General features: G+C 37.8%; 3 protein-coding genes across 4 annotated transcripts in view; 2 read left to right on the forward strand and 1 right to left on the reverse strand.

Moving 5' to 3' along the window:
* Positions 1-3606, forward strand: acaa1 (acetyl-CoA acyltransferase 1). The gene is made up of 12 exons (XM_043226469.1): positions 1-283; positions 366-459; positions 1033-1090; positions 1175-1254; positions 1342-1384; positions 1521-1619; positions 1690-1770; positions 1877-2067; positions 2147-2326; positions 2475-2530; positions 2607-2752; positions 2943-3606. Exons 1-12 carry the CDS (start codon positions 131-133, stop codon positions 3016-3018), a joined length of 1257 nt encoding a protein of 418 aa, XP_043082404.1. The 5' UTR covers positions 1-130; the 3' UTR covers positions 3019-3606.
* dlec1 (DLEC1 cilia and flagella associated protein) lies at positions 3022-20257 on the reverse strand. 2 transcript variants are annotated; one of them, XM_043226464.1, is made up of 39 exons: positions 20140-20257; positions 19852-20013; positions 17573-17713; positions 17208-17364; positions 16971-17081; positions 16706-16893; positions 16135-16352; positions 14869-14947; positions 14575-14662; positions 13915-14088; positions 13641-13777; positions 13063-13155; positions 12148-12238; positions 11893-12055; positions 11618-11810; positions 11355-11428; positions 11093-11249; positions 10900-10993; positions 10594-10724; positions 10342-10500; positions 10102-10232; positions 9837-9990; positions 9396-9506; positions 9187-9305; positions 8863-9054; positions 8266-8324; positions 8030-8181; positions 7823-7938; positions 7676-7746; positions 7372-7586; positions 7099-7254; positions 6567-6686; positions 6358-6452; positions 6081-6168; positions 5773-5988; positions 5530-5697; positions 4571-4724; positions 4287-4398; positions 3022-4074 (listed from the first exon to the last, which is right to left on the reverse strand). In XM_043226464.1, the coding sequence occupies exons 4-39, from the start codon at positions 17323-17325 to the stop codon at positions 3948-3950; spliced, it is 4824 nt and encodes a 1607-aa protein (XP_043082399.1). In that variant the 5' UTR covers positions 17326-17364; positions 17573-17713; positions 19852-20013; positions 20140-20257; the 3' UTR covers positions 3022-3947. The 2 variants fall into 2 exon arrangements, with proteins under 2 accessions (XP_043082399.1, XP_043082398.1); XM_043226463.1 differs by lacking the exons at positions 19852-20013; positions 20140-20257 and adding an exon at positions 17898-18171.
* plcd1a (phospholipase C, delta 1a) overlaps positions 20241-21147 on the forward strand; it is an 18746-nt gene continuing 17839 nt past the window's right edge. The window contains exon 1 of the mRNA XM_043226467.1: positions 20241-20672. Within this exon, the coding sequence (XP_043082402.1) occupies positions 20642-20672 (31 nt within the window). The 5' untranslated portion in view covers positions 20241-20641. The remainder of the gene's footprint in view (positions 20673-21147) is intronic.

Raw genomic sequence — 21147 nt, forward strand, 5'->3', positions numbered from 1 at the left:
CAAGGTTCACCAGGAAACATCATCAGAAATGTAGAGCATAGTTCACACATTAGTCCCTGTTAACCGTCTGCGTGTATCTCAATAAACCGTTATCCTTTTATTTTTTTCGTGCCCACATTTTTGACATAAAATGCAGAGAGTGCAGGTTTTGTCGGGACATCTATTGTCACACAGTCGTGTGGGAACGAGGCAGTGCAGCGCTTCTGCTGCTGATCCAAATGATATCGTTGTGGTTCATGGACTACGAACAGCCATCGGCCGAGCCAAGAGAGGATCCTTTAAGGTGGGATATCGGCCAGTATGACTGCTTCAAGGCGACATTCACATCGTTCGGTATTAAAGCCTGTATCTCTGTTTTATTTTAGGACACTACCCCAGATGAGCTTCTTAGTGCTGTGATGAGTGCAGTCCTGCAGGATGTGGGACTGAGACCCTCTTTATTAGGGGATGTGTGTGTTGGTAAGATGACAGTTAGCCTGGACAAAACGTTACAAGATACACTAAAACACAACAGTGTTAATAACGATGATATAAGAAGGGTTTTAAAGGAATAGTTCACCCAAAAATGAAAATTCTTTGCCCTTGGGTCATCCAAGATCTTGATGAGTTTTTAATAGAACAGATTTGGAGAAATTGAACATTACCGATGGATCCTCTGCAGTGAATGGGTGCCGTCAGAATCAGTCCCTCAGTTAACGCCTTATGAAGCAAAAAGCTCTGTTTGTAAGGAACAGATTTGTCAATGTAGCAATAGTTTAAATTTAAAATGCAGTAATGGCGACATTGTTTATTATAATAAAAAGTTAACTGATGAATTGGAATCGTATGGATTACTTGTAGATTATTTGTATGTTTTTAACAGCTGTTTAGACTACTGGCGGCACCCATTCACTGCAGAGGATCTATTGGTGAGCAAGTGATGTTATGCTAAATGTCTCGTTGAAGAAATAAACTCCTCTTCATCTTGAAAGGCCTGAGTTTTCAGTGATTTTTGGCTTTAACATTAATATACACGTAATGCTATTTTTTCAGGCAATGTACTACAACCTGGTGCGGGTGCACTGATGGCTCGAGTTGCACATTTTTATAGGTAAAATTAGTAATTGAATAATAAATCAAGATATTGCTAAACATTCGAATTGCCTGCAAATTCAAGAATTTCTTTATCTTTCAGCGGCTTTCCTGAGTCTGTTCCTGTCTATACTGTTAACAGACAGTGCTCTTCTGGATTACAAGCACTTTTTAATATTGCAGGTAAGAATTCAATGTATGTCCTCTTTGGGTCCCACCGTAATAAAATACAGTGTTATAGTCAAAGATGATTTGTTTCTGTGTTCTAAGGTGGAATCAGAGGAGGTTCGTATGACATGGGACTTGCCTGTGGGTTAGTATGCTACACTTGCAATTGTTGATTTCAGTAATGGATGTCAAAGGTAGTGTAGAATTAATCATCGCATAGGGCAAGCTACTTAAATCTGAATCTTATACCTAATTTTGTTCATCTTGTTTTCTCTTTGCAGAACGGAGAGCATGTCCCTCCGTTCACCGAATAACCCTGGAGACCTCAGTCCCCGACTGATGGACAATGAGAAAGCCAGAGACTGCATCATTCCCATGGGGTATGCTTGTTATTTCTTTTATACTCCGCTTTAGTCTTTACATTACATTTTTTTTTCTGTTTTGTTCTAGAATCACCTCAGAGAACGTCGCTGAGAGGTTTGGCATCACTAGAGAAGCACAGGACCGCTTTGCTCTCAGTTCCCAACAAAAGTAGGTGATGCCGTGACATTTATGTGTAGTTTAAAAATTCTTGCTGTTGGTGTTTAGCAAAAAATGCACTCAAAACAACTAATTGTACTAATTGTTTGTGGGCTAGGGCAGCCATGGCACAGAAAAAGGGCTTGTTTGATCAAGAAATCACACCTGTCACTACTAAATTTGTGGATGAAAGCGGCACTGAGCGCACTATTACCGTCACAAAGGATGATGGGATCCGGCCCGGGACTACCTTCGAAGGCCTGGCCAAACTGCGACCAGCGTTTAAAGAAACGGGCAGCACCACAGCTGGTGTGTGCATGTTCAGAATTTCTGAAAAAGCCATTTGCTCGTTAAATGCAATAACTCAAACGTTTAATTCCCATTGCAGGCAATGCCAGTCAGGTGAGTGACGGCGCAGCAGCAGTGCTGATTGGGCGGAGGTCTACAGTGGAGAAACTGGGACTTCCTGTTTTTGGGGTGCTGAGGGCGAGCGCTGTGGTGGGTGTTCCCCCGGACGTCATGGGCATTGGCCCAGCCTTTGCCATCCCAGAAGCCCTCAACCAGGCTGGTGAGAGTACATCTGCTCCATGTTCATACGAGCCATTTATATTCAAGTAGTAACCGGTGCTTAAAAATGTATTAAAATGGATTTTCCTTTTTCATTACTCCAAAATAACAATTGTAAATGAGGCGTGTTATTGCATTTGCTTGTGCAGGGCTGACTGTGGATGATATTGATGTGTTTGAGATCAACGAAGCGTTCGCCAGTCAGGTGATTTTATTGGATTTCCACCAGTATTATTATTTTTTTTTACTTTCACTAACAGCGACTTTCACAATATTCCTAGGCGGTGTATTGTGTGGAAAAACTGGGCATTCCTATGGAGAAAGTGAATCCTAATGGAGGCGCCATTGCTCTCGGTCATCCACTGGGCTGCACTGGTGCTCGACAGGTCGTGACTTTGCTCAATGAGCTCAAACGCAGGCGCAAGAGGTGAACATGCATAATCATGCAGTATGATAATACGATACAGAAGGGTCCGAAGAGGTCTGTTAGTAATACGGAGCATATTACTACAATAGATTAACGCATTATTGCAAACCTAACTATATAGGATTTAAATCTGGCAATAAAAAAGGTTATGATCCATTTTCCTTTTTAAAGTGTTGTGTTTTTGCTGCAGAGGGTACGGCGTGGTGTCCATGTGCATCGGGACCGGAATGGGAGCAGCTGCAGTTTTTGAGTATCCTGGCCAGTGATGAAAGATGTCGCAAGATCCCAAGATGCAAATGTCCTGATGACACGCAGAGAAACTAACAGTCACAAATTCTTTTTAATCAAGCCGCTAGAAGTCTTGGCTGTAAACACGTAGTGCGCATCAGTGGCTGTTTGCCTTATTTTTGAGGATGTTCGACATTCAGAACATTCAGATCTCACTTTAAAGTGCCTTGCATTTCAGCTGCGATAACGGATCATGGAAACAAGACTCGCTTGTATCTGTAAGAGCGATCCGAAATAACTTTTATCTCTTTGATTTGTGGCATTAATCTGATCTGGTCTTTCCTTCTGATGATTTGGATATAGCAGAAGAATTGAGGACTGATGTCATTTACAAGGGTTTGTAATGCATCTCATTTGTTAAAATAAAAATCATTTACGATGTTTACAATATATATTTAAAAAAGTATAATGTGGTTTAAATGCTAGGTATGCTAACTTTCAAACGTTTGAGGTCATTAGGGCTTTTTCAATGTTAAACTGATTTTTAAATAAATGCTGAGCTTTGTATAATCCTAAAAAGAATCTCACAGTTTCCACAAAAATATTAAACAACTGCTGAAAATTCAGGTATGCCTTCACGGGAATACATTACATTTTCAAATATTTTGAAACAGATCAGTTGTGTAAAAAAAATACAATTAAGGACATTTTAAATGGTAGTGTATGTGTGAAGTAACTGTTTAACTACAACTTAACCTTTGATCCTTACTTCGCAAACATACACTAGGCCATTGAAAATCGCTTGTGTTCTTATGTTTATGTTTAATCTTTTCTAATTAAAAGAATAAAACGTTCACAAATGCAGAATTTGAAGTATACAGAGATCACTGTCCAATCAAACTAATGAATGTCTATGCAGAGACCGAGAGATAAGTTTCAGCTCTCCAGTTATATGTGAAGCTCGGTGTCAGGTGTCAGATTTTGGAGATACAAAATGCTCATCAAATGATCCACTTCCTTTGACCTTCAGGACAAGAGGAGTCTCTCCAAGAACCCCCTGCACCGTGATAATAGCTTGGAACTCTTTCTGGTCACTGACGAAGAAAATGCAATTAATATAAAGTTTGAAAAATGCACTTGCTTAGGCAAATAGAGTAATAGTTAAACTTTGAGCTTCAAACTCGACTTGAATCTAAGTTATTAATCTACTGCAGGCATGTAATATTATCCATTTCTTGAATGAAGTATGTTTCACAGTACGGTTTGATAGGTTGTGTATGTATGTATCGGGTGAGGTGGACTGTACCTCGCAGTGAAGCTGATCTGGAGCAGCTGTTTACAGGATGGTGGATCCTCAAGAGCTTTCAACACACCGGAGTCTGGACTCACTCTGAACACTTCGTTGCCACCTTCAGAATCTAGGCACAAAACATTAGCTCAACCAGATCGAAAGTAATTAACATGATTGTAAAGACCAGACGATAAAAGCTGGGGTTAAAACTGCAATCAGTTATTACAGCAAACTTGTCTATGCTAACGCAGCTTCATAACCGCTCCGCAACTGCTTCATCCAAAGCCAAAGATTTTCACCTGTAAGTGCTGTCCAGAAGCTACAAGAGCCACCTCTGTTGTAGAGGTAGACCTCTTTGACAGTTGTTTGGCCAACAAAGCAGGTGCCAAAATCCACAGTGGGACTGGAAAGGTGCAGTGTGGGTAATGCCAGATTAGCATAAAGGGACACTGTCTGAAACAGACAATAGTATTTACGACATGATTACTTGCAGAGGAAATTCAGTTGAAACTCTTGAGACGCATCTGTTTGTTTCGCTACAAAAGCTCAGATGTCAAGGAGAAAGCTTGCTTCTGGTTCACAGATGTTTTGGGTTGAGGCTGTTAGTTTATATTGCTTTAAAAGGAAGTCTAAAGCTTACCAAGGCTGCATTTATTTGATCATACATTTAGCTTATTTCAATTTAAAATAACTTTTCCTGTTACAGTGTTTTTTTAATTAAAATTTACTCCTGTGTTAGCCATCATTCTAGTCTTCAGTGTTGCGTAATCATTCTGAAATATTCTAATATGCTGATGCTCAAAAAGCATTTGTTTTTTATCAGTATTGATAATATTGTCCAAATAGTCCATTTGTTTAAAAAAAAAAAAAAAAAAAGTTCAAAAGAACAAAAATCTTTTGTGACAATAGAAATATCTTTACTGTCACATTTTTAAATCAATTCAAGGCATCATAAAAGTATTAATTTAAATAAAAAAGTAGCGTAGCAGTTTAGAAAAATAAATAAAAAAATTAAATGTAATGTTTAGATTTACATTTGATAAATAATACATAAATTACATTTTAACAAATTAAATAATTTTTTTAATGACTTTAAATTCATTATTTGAAAACTAAAGGAAAATTATTTACCTTTTACACTGTAAATAAATTAAGCTATTTTTCCAGGATATACTGGATATATTGTACCAGGATATTTTGCTCTGTGGCTGGTGTATTTCAGGTATTTAAAGGAGCTAAATGTTGTCTGTATACACACCTGTACACTGTTATTGCTGTACTGAATGGTCAAACTCTGCTGAAACTGTAGTGTCCTTTCTCCAGCATCGTTGCACAGAAGAGTAGCAGAGGGCTGAGCCTCAGTATCCTCGCATGGTTCATTCAGAAAGGTCAAGAATGAAGCTGAATTATGGAAAGCCACCTTAACCTGTGTCAGATCGCACAGATTTAGCACAGATTCCAATTGAGGCAAGACACAGATTGAGCAAAGAAACGATAAGACCTGCATGATTTGTTTAGGCTGCAACAGCAGTGATGTTTGATCGTCTCCTGGTCCAGAGAGTCCCGTTGTGTGTCTGTGAGAGGGTGAGCTGCTGATCAGTTTAAGGCTCTGTCGGGGCAGCAGCACTGAGAATGGAGGAAGTGTGCTGAGTCTGAAGCTCAAGGCCATATCCGTATTGTTCTTCAGCTGGAACGTCCGAGTTATCCTGGATTCCTTCTAAATGGAATTCAGAATGAAAAGACACAAACCTCCCACCGTCAATAGGAAATGTCTTTGATTTGGATACATATTGTTTGTTGGAAGTGCACCTGTGTGTGTGATGCTGTGTCTAGTGTATCGCTAGCAGCTGCTGTGAATTCCAGTACGTCTGTATCCTCCGCCATCTGCACCGACAAACTAAACACACACGCAATGATTTACAGTTGTTATATATAATGTAATTATTTACTTATGTGAAATTCCTGCGGTAGAAGCACACTAAAAGATTTCACAATATACTGATACTTGTATTAGCTAAAAGGGCTAAGCGGTTGCTATATGAATATACTGTACTCTAAATTAATTTAAATGAAATTTGTAACTCACATGGCAGGTTTTACATTAGCCTGCATGTCCAGCCTCAAAGGTTCTAGTTCATAACCCTGAGCTCTATCCACTTTACCTGGAGTTAATGAAGCAAGCTGCAAGAGAAATAATAGTGATACGACACAGTCTTGACTGTAAAACTTTTCTTATTTTGAAAGTGATGCTAATGTAACAGTCTGTATAAGGTGAGGTGGACATGATTAACATACCTTACAGTCCAGGTTCATGAAACCCAGAGCATAACCCATACATCTTTGATTGGTTGAACATGACAGGATCAGAGGAGTAAAAGACACGTGAATGGTGCTACTGCCCCCTGCTGGAACTACCTGTAATACATATTCAAGGGTACATATTCATTCTGTCAATAATTACTACTCACCCTTGTGTCGTTTCAAGATCTTTGTTCATGTTTGGAACACGATCAAAGATATTTCTGATGAAATACAAAAGCTTTCTGACCCTGCATAGACGAATGCAACTGAAATGTTCAAGGCCCGGAAGGTAGGAAGTACATCGTTAAAATAGTTTACGTGACATCAGTGATTCAGCCATAATTTTATGAAGTTATGAAAATACTTTTTGTAATTCAGATCTATTAATAACAGAATTATCATTATTGAGTAAACTATCCCTTTAATTGCCTTTTTCATCATCAGACATTCCAGTCATTAATGCTCTACAACCAGACACGAAAATAAAACAATGGAACCTGGAACAGTAGTGATTGCCATAACCTACAATTTGCTGTGGAGTGATGCAGTATGGGTAGTCAGAGACGTTTCCTTCATGAGGCTTCAGAAACACAGAAAACAGCTTCTTCACCGGAGCCAGAGCCCTAGATGGGCTTCTTCCCTCCTCTCCGTCACATTCTTCCTCATTCTCTCTAAAATCGTCCTGCAAATAAAAGAAAAAAACAGTCTGACATTTTTGTTTGCTTAGTGAAGCTGCACCAGAAATTTATAATAATAATAATTTATGAGATGTTGCTATAAAAACTAAGCCTAGACTCACAGATTTGGTCATGAAAGTGGAGCTTGTTCCTTCTCTGCTGGGGGTGTGGCTGTCATCCCATGTGGGCGGGAACATGACGGATGAGTCCAGCCCTCCAAGAACCTCATTGCCATCGGCATCCTTCAGAGGAAAGGGCTCACCACATGCAACCAGTAGATCTATCAGTTTACTATCGCCAACTTCCAAGTTGTAGGTGACCCAATCCATACGGATATCTGAGAGGTTTCAGAAAACGCCGTGATGTATCTACTTTTGTAAACTTGATGTACGTACATTTGTGAACTTCATGTGAAAAACAGCTCACCGTATGGACTGGTGTTAATGAGCCGTAAAGAACGTGACACAGTGTCTCCTCCAGAAACATGGCTTCCGAACCTGCCAATCATAAATATCAAATAACAGTCTTTGCATGTAAACTGCAACATCTAATGCATCCTAATAGTACACTGACCGTATAATTGGACCCTGGTTCTGGTTGTCAGGCTGTGGTCCAATCATCTGAAAGTAAATTGGGCAGCCCCTTACAGACATCTTGATAGGAATAAAAGCTGCATCTAGATCTCCAACCTGAAAGAAAAATTTAGATAGGATCGTTGTAACTCAGCTATTTCGAAAAAGGCTAAATATTTAGAATGAAATGAAATGTTTTGTGACATACTTTACATATGAGATTGTCTTCATAATCTCCCCACATATTGGTGAAAGCAGTGATATTGATGGTTTGAGTCTCAAATTGGCCGAGCATACCACTGTCAGGTTCAACAAGGAACGCTGCGCCTCTTCCGTGGGAAAGAAGACAGCTTACAAATTCTGCGAGCAAAGAAAGAAAAGGCTTTTTGACTTTGCTGTTTCACATTTACTAATACTAAGCACAAAAAAGTAGGTCCCACAAACCATCATATGCTTTCTGCTGTATTTTTTGGGCCTGGATGGAATGAAGAGGTGCACTGCTCCTGGAAAGTTTTTTAAATAATATTCAAAAAGAAAAGAGCAGAAAAGAATAATAATAATTTTAATAATTTTAAATAAATAATTTAAAATATTAAATAAAATAAAACTAAAATCATACAATTAATGACTAAGTTAAACTTTAAACAATTTAGAAATCATGAAAAAAATATTTTGTTACACAACATTTAAAATATTGCTATTTTTATGTTAGATAAATGTTGTTCTGTTCATCAAAGAAAATTTGAAAACTTTGTATCAGTTTTCATAACAAATAAAAATAAAAATGATGTATCACAATTTTTTTCAACATTGAAAATAAGAATGTTGTAAAATGATCATGTGACACTATAATAATGCTAAAAATTCAGATTTACATTTTAATACACATTAAAACAGAAAAAGCATCCATGAACATAAGAGACACCTACAAAACATTTTTTAAAATCTTACCAACCCCAAATGCAATATTAGGCTAGTAGTTAATTAGATTAGATTCATTTTTTGTAAATAATATTTTGGAACTAATATAAAATACTTTACCTTTTAGAGTTTTTATCCAATTGTGAAGGACAACATCCAGTAAAGTACTCTGTTTCAACAGTGAACGGAGCAGTAATAGCGGTGTGGTTTGTTATCAGCAACTGACGTTTGATAGATTTGCCAATGACAGCTGGCTCGTGCTCAGTGAAGTGCAGTGTGATTGGTTGGTGATCAGCGTCCCTTGAATTAGTACTAAATATAAAGCAGAAAAAAGAGGACATTGCAATCATGTCTTAATTTTAAAAAAATGAATAAAATGACCAAACTGATAAAATGACTAAACAAAGACATGGAAATGTGAATATGAGGTAAATGTGACTTTACCAATCAGAGGGCAGTGAGTAGGAAACTCTGAGAGGTTTAGCTTTAGAAAAAAATCCCAGCAATAATGGACTCTCCATTCCTTTTACTTCACAAACTGCAGCCACTTTAGTCAGTTCCTCCTAAAAACATAAAAATGGATTCACAATAATGTGTTGCACTGAAGCTGTAATATACTGTTTATTTTAGGCTTTGGGTGTTACAGTACATACAACAGTGCGAGCTGTGAATGATACAAACACTTCTGCCTTGGCATTGGGCTCCAGAGTGCCTGAAGAGGGCCTAAAGGTTGCAGAGCACAGATGAGCCTGATCACCTTTGAGCTGACAGGAAGAGAACACCTTGAGAATGACTAAACGTACTGGTATAAACCTATACAATATCACAACATTAAACCACAGCAATATTGAATGCTTTTGACTGCTTCACTCCATATAAAATAAAACAGGCTTTATTAGGCTCTTTCACCTCATTCAACTGTATTTTTACATGTAAAACTCTTATGACTTAACTCTTATGTCTTAAAACTTTTATGAAGAAAAAATGCTGACTTTATTATCTGTGAGTGTCACCACATTACCATTCCATAACATGAACGCTGGCTAGGGTTTTCCGAACAGTTTGAGATAAACGCGTAACGTAAACTGTCTCACCTTGCTCCAGGTGAAGCAGGCTGGCAGCAGTGTTTGGTTAAACAGGATAACGCTGCTTGTCTGTGGAACACCTACATATAGATCAGTCAACTCCAGCTCACAGCTCAGCAAGCACACCTGAGGAGACTGGACGACTGCTTGTACAGAGATGTGACTGAAGACAAACCAAAGCACACCTTCACTCAAATATGTGACAAAACCAATAACTTGCTTAGTATTCTTTTCTTGTAGCTCAGACACAATATGATATGTGTTATTTCCTCACCAGCCAGTGCCGTTGAGTACAGTAAGCTGTAGGACTGACTCAAAACGCTGGCGGTGCAGGGCTCTGAGGACTACATCCACACTACAGGACGCCAGGGGAGGCAACACACCTTTATCTGGAATCGTATGCATCTGAACGCAGATGAATTTGAATAAGGATACAAAAGCATTTTACAAATACCTGTGTGCTGATTTATAATACTAGTAATATTTAATAGGAAGCTTAGATGGAGTGTTGTACCTGGCCTTTGATTGGCGGCTTGGTGTTGGACAGCTCCTCTAGGCTCCAGTGGGCATCTAACAGGCTGTGGTTGGTGATACAGATGGAGGAGATGCTCTCACTTCCTATTTCCAGCAAACCAAAATCCAGACGGGGCACATTCACTGAGCAATGCGGACCCTGAAACACCATATTAGCATAATTCATTTGAACGGAATATAATTTGCTACATTCGTGATTTGCTATAAATCATTGGGAAATGAATTCAAACACCTTAAATGTGACCTCAATGGCCAGTCCTATAGTCTTAGGATGGTGCTGAATGTGACACTGCAGGGAGGAGGTAAAATGACCCGGATTCTTTCCAGTCAGTGCCAACTCCATATCGAAACACTCATTCATCTCTGTAAGCAAGCACGTTAGAAAGTATTTACTTGTTTTGTTTATTAATGGACAGACTCATACATGTTTGGAATTTTTTCATTCTTTGAATTAAGTTTCTTATGTTCTCCAGGGATACCTTTATTTGATCCTAACATTTGACTTTTGAACAGTGTATCTGTTTGCTCATGCTCTGACCTATTTCCCCTGATGAAGGCTCCACTTCAATTACATGACTGTCAATAATACTCTCCCATGCAAAGTGAATGACTGATCTGCTGTGATTCCACATCTAAAACACAAAGACAAGAGTTTCAAAACATTTTATGATGCAAATTATGCTATTAGGAAAGAAGTTCAGAGTCATTTTGAACTTTGGACTCAGCGCTACCTTGAATCTCTTGCGGATTGTGTTATTTATGTAGGTTTCCCCAGGTATTAAAATGGCATATGGCTCAAGAAGAATCTTATATGGCTCTGCAGAACCTTTCACTTCCACCTCTAAAACGGTCACATCATTTACACGGAGAGCCGTGTTGAGACACGTCCTGCAAATCAGCACACAGTAGTTTCTACACGACATGAACAATCTTACACTTATCCTAAATTAATATTAAATTCAACTATCAAACAGTAAGTAAAGCTCATTTTACCCATCGTCACCGATACAGGGTGGATCGGGAACATCCATGATCACCAGCTGGCAGACACTGTGGTAGTCTTTCAACTTTTGACAGATAGAAGATTAATGTTTTAATATTATAGATATACTATTATGGTGTTCGCTAAACAGTTGAATAGTTTTGGAATTCAATGTATTTTTATAGCTTGCTTTCTCTTTTTAGTTAAAGTTTAATTATTTAACTGGGTGTTATTTCATTATATCAATAATGTGTCTGTATGTGAGTGCACATACATCCTTTGGACTGTACGAGAGCAGGAACTCATGTTCTTCTGCAGGGCTCAGGATGCCCATGACTGGCGTAATGCTGAACACACTGTCTCTATCAAGATGATGCTGAATGCTTGAAGGGTCTGGAGTCTCTCCAGGCAACAGACATTGAAGATTGGGTTTCATGATCTGCCAGTGGTACGGGAGCTCCAAGTGTCTACACGTAAATGAGAAATGATTTACAAACACACCAGCAAGTATCTGCTGTACGTTGAAGCAGATGTGAAGAGGTAGCTCACGCATTGTTTTTCACGACAACCATCTTCTGTAAGGTGGAATGCGGATTGGTTGGGTTGAATCTGACATAATGTTCAGCTGTGATATCACACAACTCCCCCAGTTCAGGCTGATCATCTCCACCTGATACTGAAACCAGCTCCACGGTGATCAGCTGACCTCTACCTGGGAAAATGTATTAAAACATGTAGAAATATATATTTTTGGAAATTTTTGCTTTCAATTTCAGATGAAAAATTACTGAATTGACTTCCTACCTTGAAGGGTGATGTCCTTCACTTGGCAGTTGTCACAGACAATGGTAAAGTCCTGAGTAACCATGTCAGCAGTTGCGGGGAAAAACACAACCTAAAAAAAAAAACACATCCAAACATAAGGAGTCACACACTAGCAGATTACTGAATATCATTCACACTAGACTTCATGAAACACTGTATTCCCAAGATCTAAAATGTGCATACATTAGCATAATAAAAGTGTTTAGAGGATCTTGGATAATATATCTTTTACTAACTATTTTAAATTATAATTACTATCGCCAAAAGTTTTAATGAGGGTATTGGTGCGCTATACCATCTCATAAAGATTGACCCTGTCAGTTAAATCAAATAGAGTTTAGAAGTTAGATTAAACTAAATTAGTATTGTTGGATTGTCTAGAAGATACGTAAGTACTTTAATAACTGATGGTGATTAATTATTGGAACACCTGACAGATCTGAAAATACAGAATGTTTTTGCCTCCAAAAATCTTATTTCATAACGTTCATAAAACATGCAGATGGTTGGTTGCACTAGCACAACAAATATCAGAAAAAGTGATTCATATTGTTTTTATGCAACTGCTATATCATCTCACTGGCACAGTGTCAAAATACAGTATTTCCTTAGAACTTCAACACTAATGTTATGCCATGTCTTCTGCAAGTCTCTCTCAAGCCACAGGATTTCCTTTGACTGTACAATAGATCTATCCAATTTACTTTCCAACTTGACCCAAATTTGCTCGATGGGGCTGAGGTCCATCATTTTGAATGATCGAGCAGATTCCTTCCATCCCATGCAGTTCCATAAATAGTTTTTAATGTAAATGAAAACCTCTTTAATATGTGAATAATTTCGGCTATCACTGTATTAACTGATTTGTGCGCTCTTAAGTCAGTAACATCTCACCTCTATGACAGTGACCTGTCCAGGGAGAAGACAGAAAATAGAGGGACTGATGGCAAAGGGAGGATGTTCTGCGAAAGAAGACTTCACTGCAGACTGAGACACACAGATTTATTATTCATGATTGTTAACAACATCCTAAGACAAAAGGTTAAAACAAGCAACGTAACAGATCTTGTCTTCTGTATTTTGATGTTGAGGTTGCTGATTGGATGAATAGACTATGTTTAAAGTGGATGATGAAATGACTGGAAAAGTCCGGCATGTATCAGTCTGTCATTTCATCAATTTCTGATATTTTAATTTAAAATTATGAGCTAAGAAAATAAAAAAGATGAGAATAGTTCACAATGAGATCAATAACATACATTTACAAAATAGATACATTTGATTTTCACTTCAAGCCGGATCACAGATGAAGAAAAAAAGAGCACAGAAGTTTATTTTGACATGTTCAGCCAGTTAAGAAATGATGAGATTTATTAGAAATTTAGAGATTTATTAGAAATAATAATTGTGTCAAAGAAAAGAATCTTAAATATGAACTGAGTGAGATTTCATGTCACGATTTGCATGCTTACCCTAAGGCTTGAGGCAGGCCACTGTTTCTTTGGCATTACACAGAATGTTCCCGCGCTCAATCCTTCATTCCGACATAAAACCTCCATAAACTTCACTCCTCCCACAAGGCAGTAACCGCAGTCCATGACAGCAGGCACTGGTACACAGAAAGCAGAGAGGCATTGATTCAACTCTAAATCCCTTATTACTGATCAGTTACTTTTTGTTACATTTTTAGCTGAACTATCCCTTTAAGATCTAGATGCTGAAAGAGTTCAGTTTATTTTGACTCACAACTGAGTATTGGAGGGGGTCTGCGGGCCTCTATCGGTATAATGAGAGGATATGGCAACTGCGTCTCCACGACCAGAACATCCTCGTAGTCAGCCAGGGAGTCTGGAGCAAAACGCACCATATACTGGCAACTCATTCCAGGAGCGACAATCCCTCCCTCACCAGGGAACCTGCCTGTGGAACAAAGCTTTGTTACACAGTTTGTTCTTCTGATCTCAAAGCAGTAATTATTTCACATTTTTAACATTAGATGTCACTGTTTCCCTACTCTACTTCCTCAAGCTGCAGGGTAAATACCATAGTTTTAATAAACAATTCCTCAGAATCCTGGGAAATTCAGGGTTATTGTAGTGCCACTGATCTACTATCACAGATTAGTACATTTTAATTTAATTAAACTTTATTACATTTAATTACATTTGAATTAGACCTTTTATTATATAATTTCTCTTTTCAAAACGTAATTTCAGCTATTTTGTATTTAGTCATTATTTTTTTAATGTCTGTATAGTTTTTCTTAGCTTTAGTTTGTTTAATCATTTTAGTAGTACGTTCATGACCCTGCCACCTAACAGCTTTCATGTAAACTATGCAAAGAGAACTCCTGGCGACATAAACGAGTCTTTCATGAGGTCCGTAGGTTTTTTTCTTTAGACTCACCCAAACCAACAGAGAAGTGTGGCGAGGTTGGAGGTATCATTCGAATGTGACGGCTGGTCGCAGTCATGTTTTTGAGCTCCACCGCAGTCTACAGAAAACAGAGGGCACTGTTAAGAGCTGAAAACATGCTGAACTTGAAAGAAATCATTCAGAAGTGGCGCAGTAGGGAAAATCTAATGAACTTTTACAGTTTTTAAAAATAAAAACCTTACATTACTGATTTAGTTAATAAAACTGCAGTATTCATGAAACAAAATGAATGAAAATGAATGAAATACGAGGGGTTTTTTTTACCTCATAGACTTGCCCTATTTTGTAGTCAGTGAAGAAGATTACAGGTGGATTCGCAGTGAAGATGGGAGCAGGATCAGGACTTGAGATAGAAAGGGAATTTTGTGACAATAATGAGCCAATAATGATATGTTAATACTCAAATAAATAAACAAGATAATTATTCTAATATATATCAGATGACGTACATCGATCATTACTTATATTCTACAGAAGATTTGAACCTATACTTGCCCTATAGCAGAATACGTCATACATTCAGAAATTAAACACGGAGAAAGGTGTTTAAAAAAGTAAACTAAAATATGTACAGTAGCCAACATTTGAAAAAAAATTATCTGAAGTTGACCTAAGACAAGAGCGCATTTTGGGTTTATGTTTTAGGACAACTTTGATGAAAGTTTTTGATCTACTTCAAATGTTGACTACCGTACTTCCAAGTGTACAGTCAAATATTTGAAACTAAACTCTTGGAGGACATGCTTTCTATGAACTGCAAAGCCACACTTTATGAAGTATCTCATTCAAACAGGATCTTTTGTTCTGTTGTTGACCGCCAAGAAACAGAAAACAAGAACCGCACAGAGCTCACTGACCGAAAATGCAGAGAGTCAGCTGAGGCACTTTGATAGTCTTGTGATTCTTTTGGCCGCTGTGAAGGGAAAAACCTCATTTAAATGGCCAGAGACGTTTCAGTTGGTCAATGGAGTGATTCCATTTCCAATGTTCTCTTTGATTGATGGGGGATATGGGTTGGGAGACAACGAGGCTAACAAAGAACAATAAATAAAAACTTATACAGCCTGCATGACATGATTATGTTTGTGGAATAATCCATTCTGCTGGACTCCAAATGCATGTCATGCTTTCAGATGTCTACGTGAGCTATACGGTATGAAGAAATATATTACAATACATTCAGGTTAGCGTTTATAATACATGGCAGACAAAAGGGTGTGATCTTATGGGTGTATCATATTTCCCCTACCCAAGCTGCACAAATATTATGGCAATAATGGTTCAATACAGCTGACCAAAACACAAACAAAGCAACAACAGAGGACAAGGCTAATAGGGATTCATAAGAAAATTCATAAAGTGGCCTATTTGATTTGAATTAATTAAAGGAGCTATGTGTACTTTTTCATTAAAGATAATTCATTAACATACTATTTGTACTAGCTAATTATAGAGGTTACAGAAATTATGATCAAATAAATCAGTATCGGGTGTCTCTCTAAGCAAAAAAACATTAAATGAAAAGCACACCTCTCTCTGCCAGTGTTTTTCCTGCCCTTTCCCACATTCTCTGGCCTCTTTCCTGGCATGATGAGAGACTTTCCCCCACGCTGAGCATTTGGGAGCAGGAAACGAGGGTTGCGCAGGAACGTGTGTCGATCTTTGTGTTTCTGCCGGGAAGTCCTGTCTTCTGCCTGACTCTGAGCGCTAGGCTTCTCCATCCAAGAGGTCTTTTGCACCAAACCTAGCTTTTGAGTAGAAAAAATGAAATAATACTGTACTAGATCCTTTAAAATTATCCTGCAGTGTGACAAAATAAGATTTTTAACAGGGCTGTCAAATTGATTAATTAAAAGTCCAAATATTCTATTTATTTACTGATATCATCAGAAACATTAAAATTACAAGCAAAATATTCATTTAAAATCATAATCTATAGGAGTATAGCTAGTTACATCTTAGGATAACTATGCACTTACAAATACTGTTTATCACGTGATCTGGGGCTGCAGTGTTTATTTAAAAGAAGGAAGTGACGTAATAAAAAATCGCGTTCTACTCCTTTGATCTAAGGAAAATGATATAAAGTTCAGAGGCAAACCTCTGTGTCCTTGATGGAGCTGGACTCTGGAGAGGAAGGGAGCGTGAGTGTCTCTTCTGATTGTTCCAGCAGTCTGTGGGCCGAATGCACAGGTGTGTGGAGAGGAGTGTAACCATCGTCCTGTGGTTCGGTGGAAATGTGCATATTATAAGAGACAGTGGGCTGGGCAAAGCCTGGAGTGAACGTGCCTGCAAAAATGGTAAAATGCCAGTATTATATTAAGCAATTATTTTATTATTATTTTATTTTATAAGTAAAATAATACCTTTTGGGGTTTTAACAACTGGGGTGTGCGATGTTGTATAATCCAGTGGACAAATCAAGTTGTTGCTCCTAAGAAGCTCACTGTCCACACACCATTTGAAAGCTGATTTAACTTCGGAGACAAAGAGGATCCTTCAGGGTTTTGATGCCATAAGGCTACTAACTAACTGACCGACACACCGTGTATAGTAGAAATAATAGGTTGTTAATGTAAATAAACATAGCTAGAGAGACCTACCTGGGGGAAGACCCAGCTGACGGTAGGCTTCACCCACTTCTTCCATGATTGTGTTGCGATCGTACTCCTCCTTTGCAGCAGCTTGTATTCGGGCCTGTATAATGTGTGTCTCCAGCATGTCAGCGTTCTGAATCCGCCTGCCGTACTCAGAATGCACCTGATAAAATCATGAAAATTCAGTTTTAATACAAATTAAAAAAGATTTTTTTTTTTTTCAAAAAGTGTTACTAAAGAAATGCTGTTCTTTTGAACATTCTATGCATAAAAGAATCCCAAAATGTCTGTTTCAAAAGTTTATATAATATATATATATATATATATCACATTTTATGAGAGAGACTTTGCTCGAATGTGAAGAGAGGCACCTGCTGTAGGTCTTCCACAAATTTTTCATGGTAGTTGTTGCTTCCTCTGCCTGATTTACTAAGATTAGAAACAGTGTCCCTCCCAATCACCTCTATAGTGTAAAGGTCGTTGAATATGCTGGCCAGCAGATGAGAAATATCCTGTACACACAAGAGAGATTTCCAAAAACAGGACATGACATTTACTGTTGGGTTGAATACAGTTTGAGACAACATGAGGGTGAGTAGCATAAATGATGGCACGATTTTGCTGTCTGACGAATGTAATTGTAAGAAGTCACTGTTAAAGTAACCATCATACAGTGTTCAGTAGTCGTTCTCTTACCTGAGTTGTGTTTGATGATGGTTTATGTCGGTTCGTGGCGGGTTCAGAGCTCTTTGAAGCTATTGGCTCAGTTTCATCGGCCATTGTTTTGACAAATGCAATTTAAACGTACTTTTATATTTTTGTGGTGCGTAGCGAAAGAGTTTTAACGTTATATAAACGTGCCATAAATGCTCATATGTCTCAATAGCCTAACAAAACGTGAATGCAGAAATAATAAATACACTGAATGGCACCATGGAGAAGTTCCCTTTACTACATTCACCGCCTTGTGTGTTTAGGGCGTCACCATAGTAACAGAGCGAGCCTCCTAAAAGCTCCGTGATCAGAGCGATTTCTTACTTAAACTAAAACATTTAGTCATTTAAACCACAAAATGTACAATACTTTATTTTTATTAGTTTATTTATTTTTAGAATGGATGCATTTAACTGATAAAAAGTATCTATTTTTCTTTTTAGAAAAAAATGAAATGTAGCTTTCTCTATACAAAAACAAAATACGTTTTAAAAACTTTATTAAAATTAAATCTTTACAATGATAATATATATATATATATATATATATATATATATATATATATATATATATATATATATATATATATATATATATTGGTGTTTAAATTATATGTATGTATATATAATAAACACGGTTTAATTATTAAATTATTAAAAATACCAGGATGTCTTTCGAAAAGAGTACAGTTACATCGTACAGGTACATAAAGAGTACATCGGTCAAAAAGCGCTATGTAAATGTATGGAATTATTATTATTATTATTATTATTATTATTAATTTGGATCATAAGTGTGGCTCAAGGGATCGTCATTAATGCTTCATTAACGCCAGACAAGTAACATGATTGAAACACCAAAACACAAGTGCGTTTAATGCGCTGCCGAGCAACTCGAGGAGAAATCAAGACGGGCAACATTAAAAACAAAAATTCAAAACGGAATGTTTCATGTCTAAAATACAATTACATTTGTATGTCTCTCTTGTTTGGACAAAATTGGGTCCCATGATGGACAACATAGTGACCCTTATTTCGTCTGACATGTGCCCCTGTCCTTGGACTCTTCTGCCTCTTCCTCTGTACCCTTCCATCAATCCATACGTAATCATCTTCCTCACAGCTGTTGACCCTGGTCATTTTCCCTCGTCAGAATTGGTAACTCTTCTGTCTATATGCTTTCCAATTGAATGTCCATGAAAAGCACCTTTGAGCTATTTCAGAGAACTGGTTTATTATATTGGCTGATCTACATTAGTGAAAGTCAATATTCACTTGCATAATTCATGGCAAATTTACAAAAAGTCTAATAAATGCGTAGAAAAGATGTTTTGAGGGGTAAGACTATAGCACAGGGACTTAGATTTCGAGCCACCGGTGATGTTTTTAGCAACCGATAATGTAAAGCACAAACAAATACTAAATAATCAGTTGCGTGAATGTACCAAAGCAACTGCAACCTGTTCAAAAGAATGAGAGACGTTTGAAAGCTTTTGTTTTGTGCACAAGTGACTGGTTGGACAAGTAGTTTTGAGAATTTCATTTCTAATCTGAGAAAATGCATCAAAGTGACTGAGAAAAACTGCAATTGGAAATGTCATATTAGTAATGTTTTTGTCAAATAAACGCAACCATGGCAGGCCCAAGTGGAGAAAGCTTCTCTAACAGACTGTAAAATAAGTACATTTACTGATGTGCATTACCAACAGTTTGTATTTGTTCATTTTTACGTGATAGATAGATAGATAGATAGATAGATAGATAGATAGATAGATAGATAAAATCAAAGAACGAGTTTTCATTTTTATAATTACATTTGGGTAATGATAAGCCAAGTGCTGGTAAGTCACTGTGATGGCATGCAACATGACCGACAATTAATAACGTAAGTTAACATGTTATCCAATCCGAAAATAACATGCACACCTTTTACATACCTGAAGATCAAGTATGGCTTGGCGGTTTTAAAGGGTGTGCTAAAAGTCGCCAGGCAGGATGATTTTCAAAATCCCCATCATCATAAAAAAAACTGTAAATAACCTTTCATTTATGCAAGGTCCCACTTCAGATGAATCCATCCAGAGGTGGAACATATAGGCCTACGGTAAAAACAAAACAAAACAAGAAAACAAGATTTGAGATGTTATAACATTCAATCACTTGAACTCGAAATGAAACATGGTTCAGTCTGAAAACACTGAATGTAAATAAAAGACTACACTGACTGATAAGATAGTGACGCGCTTATGAAACGCATCTAGGTGCAGGGTCAGTTTAAGAGGTCTGATTCATTTGATCAGAGTGGGTTTACAGGACGACACGTCTGAAGAAGCGAATTAAAACCATCCCTACAGCCACGAACAAGAGCTCCTTCTGGAAGCCGCCGAGAAAGCGGCACTTTTCCGAACGACACTTTAGTCGCTCAGAATGGGTGGAAACGATTAAAACTTTTCAGGGCATCACTGAGAGAGACTTGAAAGACCGGTGTTGTTGTGGGTGTTGGCGAATTCTCGATACTGCCCTGGTAAAAGGCGGGCTCCACACACAACACACTCGGCAGCGCGTTGCGCTTTCCTGTCAGTGGATGGTTTAGGACACGGGCTTTGCTCATCCCATCCCGTCGGTATCTGGGCGGCTCTGAGTGAGTCTGGGACGCGAAAGGGCTTTCTCCCGACTGGAATACACAACAGCTGAAAGCAAACACCAAACAAATCAACAGCAGGAATCATGGAAGCCAATGGAATCGCCGGCAGATTCGGTAAGTTTTGGAGTGATGTCATGTTTGTTCCGCGCGAGAAGTAAATAGGCTACATTTGATTTAAAGAGTCAACAGGCTATTCGTAACGCCTATGAACACCATAACGTGAACTTTTGAATGTTACACTAGCACAGACTGTATACAAAGCATGCAAGCAAAGTATACAAATTTGCTCTAAAACGCATTTTGAAAGATAATTTTCCTAGTTTTCTTCTTTCGCGAGTCCAGTCATGCGACTTGTAATGACCATATTTTTTTTTTATTGTTGCACACTTAGAACTGCTATTAAATGTAGAGGAGCCTTATATTTAGTGGCCTAAAACATTTTCCATCACTTCAGGAGTTTGCTGACTTGTCCGGCATGTATGAACTTTAATACACAGCTTTAAAAACATGCATGAATTCACAATAAAACCGTGTCATTTATGAGCATTGCAGTTTACAAATAAATAGGCCACACACTGTTGAGCTAATA

The sequence above is a fragment of the Puntigrus tetrazona genome, chromosome 24 (assembly GCF_018831695.1).
Source record: "Puntigrus tetrazona isolate hp1 chromosome 24, ASM1883169v1, whole genome shotgun sequence".
Lineage (NCBI taxonomy): Eukaryota > Metazoa > Chordata > Actinopteri > Cypriniformes > Cyprinidae > Puntigrus > Puntigrus tetrazona.